At 46.8% G+C, this 14,871-nt stretch overlaps 1 protein-coding gene across 3 annotated transcripts in view; it reads left to right on the forward strand.

The window, feature by feature from the left end:
• CAPZB (capping actin protein of muscle Z-line subunit beta) overlaps positions 1 to 14,871 on the forward strand; it is a 136,217-nt gene that overhangs the window by 53,581 nt on the left and 67,765 nt on the right. For all 3 annotated transcript variants that reach the window (XM_060141261.1, XM_060141259.1, XM_060141260.1), the window contains exon 2: positions 8,103 to 8,192. In XM_060141261.1, the coding sequence (XP_059997244.1) occupies positions 8,136 to 8,192 (57 nt within the window). In that variant the 5' untranslated portion in view covers positions 8,103 to 8,135. The remainder of the gene's footprint in view (positions 1 to 8,102; positions 8,193 to 14,871) is intronic.

The following is a 14,871-nucleotide window of genomic DNA, read 5'->3' on the forward strand; positions in this document are numbered from 1 at the left end:
CAGCTGAGGCTGGAGCACGGGGCTGGCCGGGCGGCTCACTTGAGAGTCACAGGGTCTCTTCACGTGGCTTTTCTACCTGGGCTCCGTAGCTCTTCCTTACAGCAAGGCCGCCTCAGGGCAGTTGTTGCACTGTTTACATCGCCGCTTGGGGCTTCAGGTGTGGGTGTTCACCAAGCAAGGTGGAAGATGATGCTCTTTTCTGGCTCAGAAGTGACAGAGGTGAATCCTGCTATTCTGTGTTGATACAAGCAGTCACAAAACTCTCCCCATTCCAAGGGGAGGGGACGCAGACTCCACCTCTCAGTGGAGGAATGACAGTCACATTATAACGGGGCGAGGGGGTGAGAGCTTGCTAAGGCCGTTTTTTGGGAACTGTAATCCGCTTCACCTTCTACGACACGACAGTATTCCTCTCAGTCCTCTGTGGGAAAATCTTCCGGGGCTCCTAATCCCTTCTGGAGAAGCACATTTTAAAGTTTTAAAGGCCACACAAGCTGTACCTATAAAGTCGACAAACGCAAGACGGCTGGGAGCACCGAGGTTTTGTCCCCAGGCCTTGGAGCTCCGCGGAGCCCGGAGCCTGCTGAGGACGCCACTGCCCTCGGAGGGAGGGTTTGGCTGTAACCTAGCCTTGCTGTGGGCCCTGGACCAGGGCCACACCCCACTGCGTTGCCTTCCTCCAAGCAGCGCCTCAGCTCTCCTGGCCTCTCCTTGTCTCACTGCGCCTGCTGCCTCCGTGTCTGCCCGGGGCACCCCTGCTTAGCCCGTGATAACCAGTGCGTGTACCCCCTCTTCTGAGGCATCTTTTGCAGTTCCCTGTACCACTCATATGGACCTTTGTGAAACGTTTTTCATTTTTGTGGATTGGTGTGTTTATTGTATTAAGCTTTTTTGAGTTTATTGCAGGTTGGGACATGTCCTGTTCTCTGCATCCCCACCTGGGGACTGAATAGCTGTTGTTAGGTGATGATTTCCAAATTAGTCTCTGCCTTTTTAGTTCATTGAGTAGGCCAAGTTTCACAGTTCTGCAAATTGCTGGCAACACTACCCAGTGTCTGAAAATTCCTTAGTAGATTTTTTAAGCTGTAGTGTTTTATTTGATTTCTTATGCTGAAAAATTGTTCTAGTCTGTATTAACAGTTGTTTTACTTGTTGTGATTTTTAAGCAGTTTGTGTGTTTCTTCCAGTCATGTGAAAAAGGAGCAGAAAGTGCAACATTCCCCAGCTCAGTTTATATTCTGAAAAAACACAACCAAAAATCTAAACCGACACCTTGAAGCCTCACCAGCTTAAAGCAGGGGAGCTGTCCCCTCCGTATTCTGACATCCTAACGAGGACTCATCTTCTGTCTTTTTCTGTATAGATTTTGACTACACCATAAGTTCCTGGAGACAGGGACTTTGTTATGTTAACCATTCAGCGTCAAAAACAGTGCTTGTTTCCTAGGAAACCCTCAAATAATTATTGAATGACTAATTGAATGGGCAGAGCATTATGGAGAGTGAAGTGAAATGGTCATTCTTTTCTTCCCCTAAATTTTATTTATTTGGCTTCATTGGGTCTTAGTTGTGGCAGGTGGGGTCTTTCGTTGCAGTACCCGGGCTCTTCGTTGCAGTGTGCGGGCTTCTCTCTGATTGTGGCGTGCGAGCTCCAGAGCGCATGGGTTCAGTAGTTGCAGCATGCGAGCTCTCTAGTTGAGGCACGCGAGCTCAGTAGTTGTGGCGCGACGGCTTAGTTGCCCCGCGGCATGTGGGATCTTAGTTCCCCGACCAGGGATTGAACCCTTGTCCCCTACATTGGGAGGTGGATTCTTAACCACTGGACCACCAGGGAAGTACCTCATTCTTTTTACTATTTACCTTTCAACCTGGAAAACGCCACCCATGGAAGGTGGAACTGGGAAAGCTCGTTTTATGAGGGAAGTGTCTAGGATCAGTTAGGGTTTCAAAGGAGCCATCACGTGGAGAGCCCTTGGTCATGGGGTGGCAGTATACAAAATAATGGAAAGCCGGGAAATCCTAGGAATATAATTGATACATGAAGAAGTGTACATCAGTGTATTGTGAGCTATGCCTCATCTCTGCAGCTTCTATGTCCCATTGCTCTAGACATCACACTTGCCTCATATGATCATATGCCTCACATGATAGGCTCTTTTGTGGATGGTTCCTTGAGGGTCAGGACTAGGTTTCATTCACTGGGCCTGATTCAGGGCCTGGCCAGTGGCCGGCACTCAAGGCTTGGTTGTTGAATTGAAACCTAGTTGTTGGCCTGCAGGGGGCTGTTGAAGGGCATGGTGAGTGTGGTGGGTGCGTCTGCGCTTAGACTGGGATACAGTGCACAGCCCACTAGAAGGACTCTTAGAGGCCCTCTCCCCAAATCCCAGACCATGAGGTTAAGTGAGCAGACTAGCTTGCACAGACATCCAGTGGCAGGGCAGACTTTGGACTCTGAGCTCCTAATTCCCAGTTTCTGTCCTTGTTTGCTCTTGTTTGTATTTTTTTCTATTACCTTTAAAAAATATTAAGTGAAGTGAAACTGTGACAGTGAAACAGAGAGCTTAGAAATAAACCCATGCATATATGATCAATTAATTTACGACAGAGGAGGCAAGAATATACAATGGGGAAAGGACAGTCTCCTCAATAAATGGTGTTGGGAAAACTGGACAGCTACATGCAAAAGAATGAAACTGGACCCCAGTCTTACACAATACACAAATATCAACTCAAAAATATTTAGATCCTTGATAACTATAAAGGAACATATTAACATATATGTAAGTTTAAGCAACATGATATTATGAACATCCTTGAATCCATTATTCTGTGCAAGACTTAGATGAATAGCAACTTTCGTCTTCCCCTAGTGGCTTCTTGCCTTATAACTATTCTTCTCACTCTTCTGAATTTTGTATTTAACATTCTCTTGTCTTAGCTAATAAGAAAGAAAGCCTTGCTATATTGGTTTAAAATACAGACATACACGCACACTGTGCGTGTGTGTGTGTGTGTGCGTGTGTTTGTGTGTGTATCTAAATAACAGTTCAGGATTGCTGGGTTTTGAGCATCCTAGGTAGTCCCCTTGGACTTGCTTCCCCTCCCCCACCATCATTCTATTTCTGGGGCCACTCATGTTGTACGTAGCTGTGGACCATCCATGTTTTCTTCATTCTCTTGTGCTATTTCCCGTTTGGGACCCTCAGGATTTGGGATGACCCCACCCCCCCACCCCCCAAGCCAAGGGCTCCGGTTAACTCTAATTTTAACTTTTTACAAGCTGTCATTAAGCTTTCCCATGTTGCGTGGCTTATGGGAAGCTTTTAGTCATTTTCTAATTTAATGCTAGTTAGACATCCTTAGCCTTAGAAATTTGTAGTGAGTATTTCCTATTAAGATTGTTGGGATTAATGCAAAATACAAGTTAGACCATTTTGCAGTAGTATTTTAGTGCTTTCAACTCAATCCAGTCAGAGGACTGTCCAGAAGGAAGCCTTCATGCTACCGGCACCCTTGGAGGGTGTGGCCGTGGTCAGCGTATTGGGGTTGGGGGCATGTGAACAGGCTCCTTGGAAGGGTTAAAATAGTGTCTTTTCATGTTGATCTTCTCTGGTCACGTTACGACTTTTCTTTTCCTAGATAATACACTACTCAGTTTCTAGTTAATCCCTTCTGAACATCCCACTGTGTTCTGGATTAAAGATTCAGCGTAGAATTACTTTACTGCTGGTGGGAATGGAAGATGGGACTGCCATCATGTATGCCTCCATATCATTTTCCATGGTGGCTACACCAATTTACCTTCCCACCAAAAGTGTAGGCGAGTCCCTTTTTCTCTACATCTTCACCAACATTTCTTGTTTCTGGTCTTTTTGGTGATGGCCATTCTGACATGTGTGGGGTGTTGTATCATTGTGGTTTTGATTTTCGTTTCTCTGATGGTTGGTGGTGTTGAGCATCTTTTCATGTGCCTGTTGGCTATCTGTGTATCTTCTTGGGGGACTGTCTCTCTTTTTTTTTTTTTTTGATATTGAGTTGTAAAGCTAATTATATATTTTGAATATTAAAAAATGATTCAGTGTAGCTAGGCTTATATCTAAAATTTTTTTCTAGTTCTCAGGAGTATTGTTAATATCCAGTTGAGACAGTTTCCAAAGACCAGCCGTTTTTAGGGTTACAGGTAGTCTGTGAGTTAGAATTGTATGTAAAATGTTCTGTGACGTTTTCTGGGGCCTTAGCTTTGACCAGAGTTTGGGAGTCTGTAGTCCCCAAAACAATCCTTTTAAACCAAGGTTTCTCCAACTTGGCTCTACTGACATTTGGGGCCAGGTTGTTGGGGTCTGTCCTATACATCGCAGATGTTTTGAAGCATCCCTGGCACCTACCCATTAGATGCCAGTAGCTGCCTTTCCAGACAGTGATGACAACCGAAAACGTCCTCATACATTCCACATGTTCCTGCGGGTTGGTGGGGAGGGCGAAATCAATCCCAGTTGAGAAACACTAATTCACACCTTTGAAAAAAAGAAAAATGACTTGATTTTTTTTAAAGCAGTTTTAGGTTCAAAGCAAAATTGAGCAGAAGGTACAGAGATTTCCCATATACTCTGTGCCCCCCACACATGCATAGTCTCTCCCACTATCAGCATCCCCTACGAGAGTTACAATTGATGAACCTACATTGACATGTCATAATCACTCAAAATCCATAGTTTTCATTAGGGTTCACTCTTGGTGGTGTACATTCTGTGGGTTTGGACAAATTTAAAATGACACATACCCACCATTATATATAGTATTACATAGTGTAGTTTCACTGCCCTGAAAATCCTCTGTGCTGTGCCTACTCTCATCCCTCTCTCCCTTCCATCCCCTGGCAACCACTGATTTTGTTGCTGTCTCTATAGTTTTGTCTTTTCCAGAATGTCATGTAGCTGGATTCATATAGAGTATGTAGCCTTTTCAGATTGGCTTCTCTCACTTAGTGGTAGACATTTAAGTTTCCTCCACATCTTTTCATGGTTTGATAACATTCCCTTGTCTGGATGCACCACTGTTTCTTTATCCATTCACCTACTGAAGGCATCTTGACTGTTTCCAAGTTTTGGCAGTTATGAATAAAGCTGCCATAAGCGGTTGTGGGCAGGTTTTTGTGTGGACATTAGTTTTCCTCCTTCCTCCCTCCCTCCCTCCCATCCTTCATTCCTCTGCACCAGGTCTTAATTGCGGCATGCGAACTTTTAGTTACGGCATGTGGGATCTAGGCATGTGGGATCTAGTTCCCTGACCAGGGATCGAACCCAGACGCCCTGCATTGGGAGCGTGGAATCTTACCCACTGGCCACCAGGGAAGTTCCTGGACGTTAGTTTTCAACTACTCTGGGTAAACACCAAGGAGCGTGATTGCTGGATTGTGTGGTAGGAGTATGCTTCGTTTTGTAAGAAACTGCCTACCCGTCTTTGGAAGCGGCCGTGCCGTTTTGCGTCTCACCAGAGTTACTGTTGCACCACCTGCCTTTCAGCTTATGGCGATAACAATTCTGGATTTCATTCATTCTAATAGATGTGTAATGGCACCTCATTTTAATTTGTATTTCTCTCGTGGTGTAATGTTGAGTGTCTTTTCATGTGTTTATTTGCCATCTGTATATCTTCTTTGGTGAGATGTCTGTTAAGGTCTTTGGCCCATTAGTTTACACCTTTTAAGTAGTTTGACTTGAATCATTTAGGGTTTTCTCTTCTTGCACTGCTAAGGGAGCACATAGCTGTTTATGGAGTTTGAATACCTAGCTCCGGATGAGAGCAACAGGAAAGATTTCTGGGTTGGGTTGAGTGGGGCAAATGTTATAAAATACTTACATTTTAAAAATTAAAACACGTGTTTGCACACATACACAGAAAACACTCCCAGTCCAATGTGTACTACTGCGTGTTAAACAATTCACAGTTACTAGTCAGATCATTCCAACAACCCTGTGAAGTAGATACTATTCCCATTTTATGGATTATTGACCTTAAAAATAAAACAGCCAGTTATTTTACCAGTAAAATGGATTTATTCAGGAATTGCAGAGAATTGCAATTCAGGGATGGAATAGCAAAGACTATAGGCAAGTTCAGAAAACAAAGGAGAGGAACATTATAGAGAAAAATGAAGTTGGGGTGGAGGGGTTGCTTAGAAGGAATGTCCATCAGAGGAAGGCGAGCGTTCAGGGTGGTGGTGGCTTCCCATTGCCTGGGCTCGCTGCTGGATAAGGAGAAATCTTCTTGCCTCCGGCTGGCAATACAAGGTCCCTCTCTTCCTGTTGGGGTGTGTAATTGATGCCTAGTGCTGGTGCTCGAGAGCTCCCCCTTCTGGCCTCCTGACTCCATTTTAAATGTGGTTTCCTTTATTCGGTTTCACAGGATAAATAGAGGTTCCTGGAGGTTAAGAAATTTGCCCAAGGTCCTAAGTTAATGAATGGCAGAACAGAGCACTGAATATAAGTCTCTGTAGTGTCAAATCAGTTTATCTGTGTTCTTGACCCTAGAAGTGATGTTAAAATGTCTTCCCATGTCAGCTGGCCACACCCATGTCTCCGTGGCCTTGGCTGGCATAGAAGGCACGGCACAAGTAGGGAATACCTGGTTGCTAGAATGTTTCACTAAGGAAAACAAGTGCTCTAAGGTTTCTGGAGTGTGTGTGTGTTTCTTTGCAGGGTATAGCCAGTTTGTTGTGTGTCCCAGAATAAACTGTCACTGATAACCATCTTGAGCAGGGGACAGGTTTTTTGTTTTTGTTTTCTTTTCCAAAAACAGCCTGCTGTATATGCCACATCGATTACCTGGGAGTGAAACTGCTTCCAGTTAACTTATGTGTTATGTGTTAACGTCTCTGGTGTATACAAAGTGGGTCCTTGCGTCCCACAGCCTGTTTGTGGTTGATGTACCTTGAAGTGCAGATGGTTGGATTCAAAGGTTATATTTCATTACCGCCAAATGTGGCATTTCCAGGATTACCTTGTATACTTTATAAAGATTCTTAAGCGTGTTGATGTAGGGCTTTCAGAAATCCTGAGATTGGTCTGAGCAGAGCAGATTCAGGATACAAAATCAGGTAGTGCCTCTGGTTAGTTGTGTTGGGGGCTCCATGCGCCTTACTTGCACTTCTTAGCGTTGTGTGCAGTGGTCTTCATCATTTTCCTGGGCCCACCTTTCCCACCTTATTTCTGGTTGCTCCTCTCGAGCCTCTGGCCTTCCTTCTGTGTTACAGCCCACTGTGCACTGAATCAATACTCTGCACCCTACCAGACGCTCTACCGGTCTCACCCCCGCTCAGTTCCTTCCTTCCTCTCTCCATTACTTATTGCATGTTTACGGTGACTGGCACGTGGTGGCTCTCAGTAAATATCTGCAGCATGGATATCAAATGAAGAGATTATCCTGAGAACGAGGGCAGTCTTTATCCTCCCGCGCCCCTGCGGCAGCACCGACCCCGATTTACACACTTGTTGTTCACTTTGCCAGCGAGCGCGAGCTCTCAACTGTAGATGTTTCAGGTCTTGGTCTGTTTTGCCGGGGCCTGGCACCTGGGAAGATGGGCCCAGCCTCAGTAGAATGACTGAAGCACTTAAACGTTTGTGCTCATCTTGCCGCTTGTTCTTTGCCTGGCTTTGTCCCTGGCTTGGAGCTCATCAGGGAACCTGGTCAGGTGACATTTCCTGACATTCATGTCCAGGTTACAGCAAAGAACAGTGCCTAACCTGCTGCTCGAGCCTGATCACTGCAGGACCAGTTGGGAGTTAATACGTTTGCCGGTCTGGAGAGCTGCTGAAGGAAGTTGATGAGGCTTTGAGACGTGGACTGAGCAAGGCAGCTTTCCAGACTCTCCAGCCCACTTCCACATGCTGAACTGTTTTTTGGATGCCTCCACTTGAGATAGACACTGCCATCCGGGAGGGACTGGCTAGTCTCCCGCCAGGAGCTGTCCCAGAGGGCCCACTGCAGACCTCTTCGGTCTCAGGGTACCTGGGCAAGCTGCAGCTGCCAGAATGCTTTTGAAAGGGGGGTTTTGGTGTTTCTACTGGCAAAGTGACCCAGACACTCCTGTTTCTCCTTTGACAGAGTGATCAGCAGCTGGACTGTGCCTTGGACTTGATGAGGCGCCTGCCTCCACAGCAGATCGAGAAAAACCTCAGCGACCTGATAGACCTGGTATGTGCCTTGTTCGTATGGTTTTCTTTGGGGCTGGGGCTCGTACTAGATTGCTTTTGTGTACCCTTTTCCACACACAATTCAGATCACACAAGAAACCTCCTCTGTCTCCAACTAGACACCACCACTGGGTTATGAGATTCCTCCAGAGAGGAGATGGCTTTCCTATGATTGTCATTCTTTCAGTGCCACCTATGTAAATCGAGCCCAAGACAGGAGCTCTAAAGTGGATACTGCCTGTCCCTTTCCCCCAGCTGCCTTCTTTTCACTCTTAGAAGCTTACCTTTAGGCCTAGGGAAGAAGAGGCCCCACAAATCCAGCAGGTGTTCAGCAGTGCCTGGTTCCAGGCTTTACTAGTCTCTTTGCCATTGTGGAAGTTTCTCCAGCCAAAGCAGTACAAAAATCTAGCCTCTCAAATGCTTTGGTGGCTTCACTTCTATTTTGAAATGGCATAAAACACAAAAATGGGCTTTTAAAGAGCTCATCACATCTACTTTTTAAAATATTTATTTGTTTATTCATGCATATGTATGGAATGATTGGTCTCAAAATGATGCCAGAGATTAACTGGCACCATAATATTACTTGAAAATGTTCAGAGTATTCAAAAACACCTATAAAGCTATGGTAAATAATGAAAAGAAGTAAAATAAAATCAGGCCCCAAGAGCCAGCCGAGTTAGTAGATCATTTGGCCGGTGAGTTCTGGCTCCGGGTCAGAACCTGAGCCCTCCCAGGTCGTCCTCTGTTCTTTTCACTGTGTTCCCCATCTTCTTGGATGTCATTATCAATTGCCAACCATTGCTCATCAACTAGATGTCTTTTAAAATAGTAGCTTGAAAACTTGTTCATATGCTGTAGTGATACATTTAGTTCCATTGTATGCATTCAGAACAGTTTTACTAGGGGAAAACGTTACTGCAGGAGACTCATGTCATTCACAGATAAGATTCTCCGCAGCAGTCTGCAAGGTTCGTTGTGCAACTATTTGTGTGTTTATAGAGACACAGACTCCCAATGAGAGGCAGCTCTTTGGACAGAGTCGAGCCTGTGGATGGAGTTGTCAGCTTGCTTGCTTTTCCATGTAATAATTCAGGCAATGAGGTGGAGGAGGTTTCTCAAGGTACATAGCCCTGATGAGAAAGCCAGCTACAGGTGCTTGTGATGGAAGCACCAAAGCTACCTGACCAGCCGTTTTAGATGACTGTTAAAGAACAGAATGCTGAATTGTGATGCGAGCGAACCCACCATATGCTCCGAATGGTGTGTGTGTGGGAGGGAAATGCCACACCCAGAGCCCCGGGGCAATGGGGGGGGGCGATGTAGATGGCTGAAGTGGCCTTGATGTAAAAGAAGAGGTCTGGCTGGCAGGCGCTTTGCTCCTGTCGCTTCTTGCCCTGCGGGGTCTGATGCTCTGTGGCTTGTTCTCAGATTTTTCTGGGGTGCCGTACGTACATTTGGAGCTTTATGTGAAAGATCCTAATTTTTAAACATTGGCTCAAACATTGGATGGTCGTGTGAAATGTGAGTCAGAGAAACGGTCTCTGTTGGGAAATGATGGAGTATAAAGTTGGATGGGTAGGAGGTATCCTTGGAAGTCGGCAGGAGGGCTTGGATTTGATGTGGAATTGCTGCCGTCAGCCCACATCCTGCACTCTGGACACGGTGTGTTGTGCTAAGCGTTTTCCTCGCGTGGCCTCGTTTAACTCTCAGCAATCCTGTCAGGTAGCACCGCAAGACGCAGCCTGGGAAGTGCGGTGTGGCTTGTTTTTCTTGGTTGGAGAGTTTTGGTTGAGCAAATGCGGAAGTGGGTGGGCAGAAGCCGTGGGTAGGATCAGGTCCCTAACCTGGTCAGCTGCAGAGGCTGATGCTGCGTTTCCACTGAGCATGACAGTGTGCCCGGCTGCGTTTAAATTTAGTTTGCCAATTCAGTTATTACTGTATTTTAGAAATAGACCAAGAATAGAAGTAAAAGATGAGCAAATTCTTCTCAGTAGAGTCTTCTTGGTGTTTCACAGGCTATTTTGTTCTTATGGCAACTGAAGTGTTTTCCTATAGCCGTGTCGCTTCTCTGTGACTTGCTCGTCACTGTTGCAGAGATGTGTGTGTAGCTACTTCTGTGGAAACCTGGTCAGCTGGTATACCAATTGCTGTCTATACCAATTTTACTTGGGCTCAGCAGGGAAATTACAGCATTGATGGTGAATGAAAGAGCCGTGTCAAGAGCCGTCCTTCACCTTGGCCAGATAATACTGGGTGAGAGAATCGTCCTGAGGGTTTAGTTTGCAGGAGGACACTTGGACCCAGGTTGACATCCCACACTGTATCTGTTCCTGATGTGCGATGTGTAAGTATGTGACGTCCCAGAGATGACTGTCAGAGTGCACTGTTTTCCCACGTGTAACATTGTCATCCGTAGAATGTGGCTGGAGAGGGGGTGGAGGCAGATGTAGGTTGTGGGGTCGGCAGCTGCCGTTTGTTGAACACCTGCTGTGTTCTCTGGACTGAGCTGGACGCTGCTGTTGTGTTATTTCTCATTTCATCTAGTTTTCACAGCACCCCTCTAAGGCACATAAGACCGCTGCACCTTTATTGGATGATGTAGACTCTGAGGAAGAAGCAGGGTGGTACTCTGGCCAACCAAGCAGCACCGGGAATCCTCCTGCCAGGATAACTGCTGGGTACCTTTAGGTCGAATCACTTACACTCAGAGCAGCAGATTAAATATGGTGTGTCTCCCTCATCTGTCTGTCTTTCCTGTTTGGGGGGGAAATGTTAAATAATTTAATTCATTTCTAATCTGAAATATTTTAAACATAGATGTATTATGGAAAATAATTTAAAGTTCACATAATTAAAAGAAAACCAGAGACTTGAAAGACGTTCCCTACTTTGAGCCGGGCCACTCAGACTGCGCAGTTCGCTCTGGTCCGCTGCTTCCTGGAGAGCCTGGAAGGCACCGACTTGCCCTCGCCAGGTTGTGCAGGACCCGCCTTGAGCCCCATCTACCTCCAAAGGCTGAGCAAGAGGCCATGATGGATTCCCATCATCCAGGATGGGCCGGGGAGTTGGTATTCTCATTAATTTTTTAATTTGAAGTATGATGAGTTTCGAAATGGAAGTGGAGCCTGACTTTTCACTGAATTAGGGTCTGGTAAGGCATGGCCTCGTTAAAGCTATATTGACATGCTTCAAAAGCCGTTTGAGGCCCCTGCTATGCACTGTAATGCATAAGGAGCATTTGGGTTGGTTTTGTAGTCCTGGAAATTACTCCTTTGAATGTTTTTCTTTCATCACTGCTATTTTTCTTCCATTTTCCCTGGGAATGACTGGTTTTCGTTTTGTTCTGTTTTTTTGCTGTTGTTTCTTTTCAACTGGATTTGCAAAATTCTTTCTTTCCTGTAAGAGTCCATTCGTGCTGAGTGTACTGCTGTGGCTCTGAAGTTCACTTGTAGTTTTAGTTCCTTCCCAAAGCTGTAATTTTAGAAAACTCGCCCTGTCACGGGTCTCCTAGAAGCAGTGCATCCGGGCCTTTGTTCCGTGTAATCTGGGATCAGTCAGACGTTTTCAGAGCGGCTAACGCCCTGGCCCCGGTGCACAGCACTGCAGTCACTCCTCCCGTGCTCACCTGCCGCAAGTAATGACGGGGAGGTGGAGGTTGTATTCTAAGACTGACGAGAATGTCCGGATTTGCCAGCAAACCCCATGAAGGGAACGGCCTCGCTTGGATGTCGGCGCCAGAGAAAATGTGGGGAACTTATCCGGTCCACCAGTGGTCCAATTACAAGAGAAATGTGGCGTATGCTTGGCAGCTAGGCCGAGGCAGCCCGATTTATCAGGCCAGATCGGTTTTCTTTTCTCTTCTTTCCACTGTCAGAGCTTTTGCTGCTTGGAATTATGATGCCTGCTCTGATTGGTGGGAAAGGACCTTCCTTTGCAAGATGGCCAAAACATCATTTTATTACATATTAATCCCATTGTGCTAGAGTGAAGCCAGCCGAAATCCGTTGTTAAGCTGTTTCAGAAATACCCACAGGTCCATGTGGGCCAAGAATCATATGACGTTAAGATGCTCCCTCGGCTTCCTAAACTTTGACCTTCTATGGCTTTACTCTGCACACTGGCAGCAAGAGCCAGAACTTCTCCGCTGGGGTGTATTTTGAGCCCTGAGCTGAGGAAGGAGTTTGTTTCTGCAAATTGGCACCCAGCAGGCCGCCGTCCTTTGCCTTTTTAAGAGCAAACCAAAAATAGACCTAAATCTGTTTAACCAAGTGGAAGAGTCTTTGCTTGCAAATGTTGGTCACTTTTTTTTTTTTTTTTTACTATCTTAACCTGAGTTTTGGCAACTCAGGTTAAGTTTTTTTGTTTGTTTGTTTGTTTGTTTAATTTTGGCTGTGTTGGGTCTTCGTTTCTGTGCGAAGGCTTTCTCCAGTTGCGGCAAGCAGGGGCCACTCTTCATCGCGGTGTGCGGGCCTCTCACTGTCATGGCCTCTCTTGTTGCGGAGCACAGGCTCCAGAGTGCAGGCTCAGTAGTTGTGGCTCACGGGCTTAGTTGCTCTGCGGCACGTGGGATCCTCCCAGACCAGGGCTCAAACCCGTGTCCCCTGCATTGGCAGGCAGATTCTCAACCACTGCGCCACCAGGGAAGCCCTCGGTCACTTCATTTTTTAATTCCTTCTCGCTACTTTGCTTATAGCCACCCGAAGATCCAGCTCTTGGGTGTCCCCCAACGAGAGGGAAAGCACCCAGGCCATCCCGCCAGGCCTGTGGGTTAGAGGTGGAAGAGCCATTCTGATGCTCTGACCAGGGAGTTGAGAACTTGATCGGTTTTCATTTCAGCATAGTTCTTTTTAGCAAGCAGAATTGCCCTCCAGAAATAGAAAGGGCAGCCTCAGCAGTGCCTGTGCTTTGAACAGCTCACAGAAGCTGTCCGCCTGTAGGTACTGCAAGGTCCGCAGGGAGATTACCACTTGACAGACTAGAAGGCTGGCGTGCACGGGGCGCACCTAGACGTGGGGGATCCTGAACCAGTGAGTGGAGACCTCCAGCTGGTGCTGCCCAGACCTGCTCTCCGTGCGGGAATTAGCCCGTGGAGCCAGGCTCACACTCCTTTGTGACTGAAATTGAGGCTGATGTTATTATTTAATAGTCATTAATATCATTGATTATCTGTCTCATCTCTGCTAAGCATTGTTAGTTTCCAGTCCCTAATAGCTGAACCTAGGAAATCTGGAACTGATTTTCCCAGTGATAGCTGTGTGGGGTAAAACTCACAACTCAAACTCAGCTCTGTCCCCAGAGGTTGAAGATGTGCCGGGCCCGGGGACCTTAAGGCCAGATGTGATCTGGTTCATCTGTGGTCAAGAGGGACCAGGCCCGTATTTTCTTCTTGCCTGGCTTCCCAGTTACCGTCACTGTTTAAAATAGTCTCGTACCAGCATGTTTTCCTCCTTTATTTCAAAGACAGCATTTAAAATGTCTTCTTTCTGAAGAGGTCTTAGACTAAATAGGCGAAAAGTGAGTGGATTCAGTCAACACTTACTGAGCACCTCCTATGAATCCGACACGGTGCTCGACCCAGGAAGAAGTGCAGCCTTTCTTCCTCGTCTTCTCTTCCACAGGGAAAAAAAATGCTGGGATCCTAGAGCTTGATCCGTGATAAAAATGACCTTGGCCGGATCCTCTCAGCCCTTGGGTCTGGACCAGCTAATCAGCTCTGAGGACAACTGTCAGGAGTTGCAGAGCTGAGTTATTCTTCCTACAAGCATTTAACATCTCCCTGTGCCAGACACCATTCTGGGTGCCGGGGGTACGAGATGAAAGGCCTGGCTCCGCAGAGCTGATATTTAGTGGGGAATTCAGGCAAGATTTTCTGGAAGGCGGGAGGCTTGGCCACTCCAGCTCTGCACGCTGTATCTCCCTCACAGATCACAGCAGGCACGATTATTTGTCTTCACTTCTGCGTAGAAGTAGTCTCGGCTCTCCGGTGAGTTTCGCCCTCCCTTCTGCCTCCTTGCTGGCCACCTTCCGCCTGGCCTCTTACTGTTTCTCAGATTCTTTTCCCAAAGCATTCCTGACAAAGTGTTCCTGACAAGAGCAAACACTTATCTTTGGAGTTTTGAGGGCAAAGCCAAAAGTGGCTGCCTCCAGCAGAGAATTTTATGTTTTGTCTTTTTAAAAAAGAATTGCATCCCAGTTCATAACATGCCCACATGCAAGACATTTTAACATAAAAAGAACGCTTTCTTCACCGAAGCCTCGAGTCCAGTTGGCGCTCCAGGAAGTAGGGCACTCCATCCCAATGCCCTGGTGCTCTGGGACCTTGTTGGAGGTGCTCAGCCGGGCTTTGTGACCGGGCCTGCCCACAGTGTTCCGTTTCCCTGCTGTCGGCCCCTGGGAGCCAAGGGGAGAGGGGCTCCCGACCCTGGGGCCAGGGCTCAGTAGGCCCGCCAGGCCCAGGCGAGTACCTGGGCAAGTTGCCTGTGGGTTTCTGTTGGAGGTGGGAGCACTTGGCTTCCACTCTTGCATCTGTGGTGGGGTCTACAGGGAACTGTTCTCCCCCAGGCCAGATGTTGTCTCTGGAGCAGGCGCAGGGGAATGGATGGAATAGTCGGTAATTATGCAGGGACCCCTGAAAACAGTCTGTCGCACTGATGTTTCTGAGCTCGTTCTGAGCTTTC

This window comes from Lagenorhynchus albirostris, chromosome 2 (assembly GCF_949774975.1).
Source record: "Lagenorhynchus albirostris chromosome 2, mLagAlb1.1, whole genome shotgun sequence".
Taxonomy (NCBI): Eukaryota; Metazoa; Chordata; class Mammalia; order Artiodactyla; family Delphinidae; genus Lagenorhynchus; species Lagenorhynchus albirostris.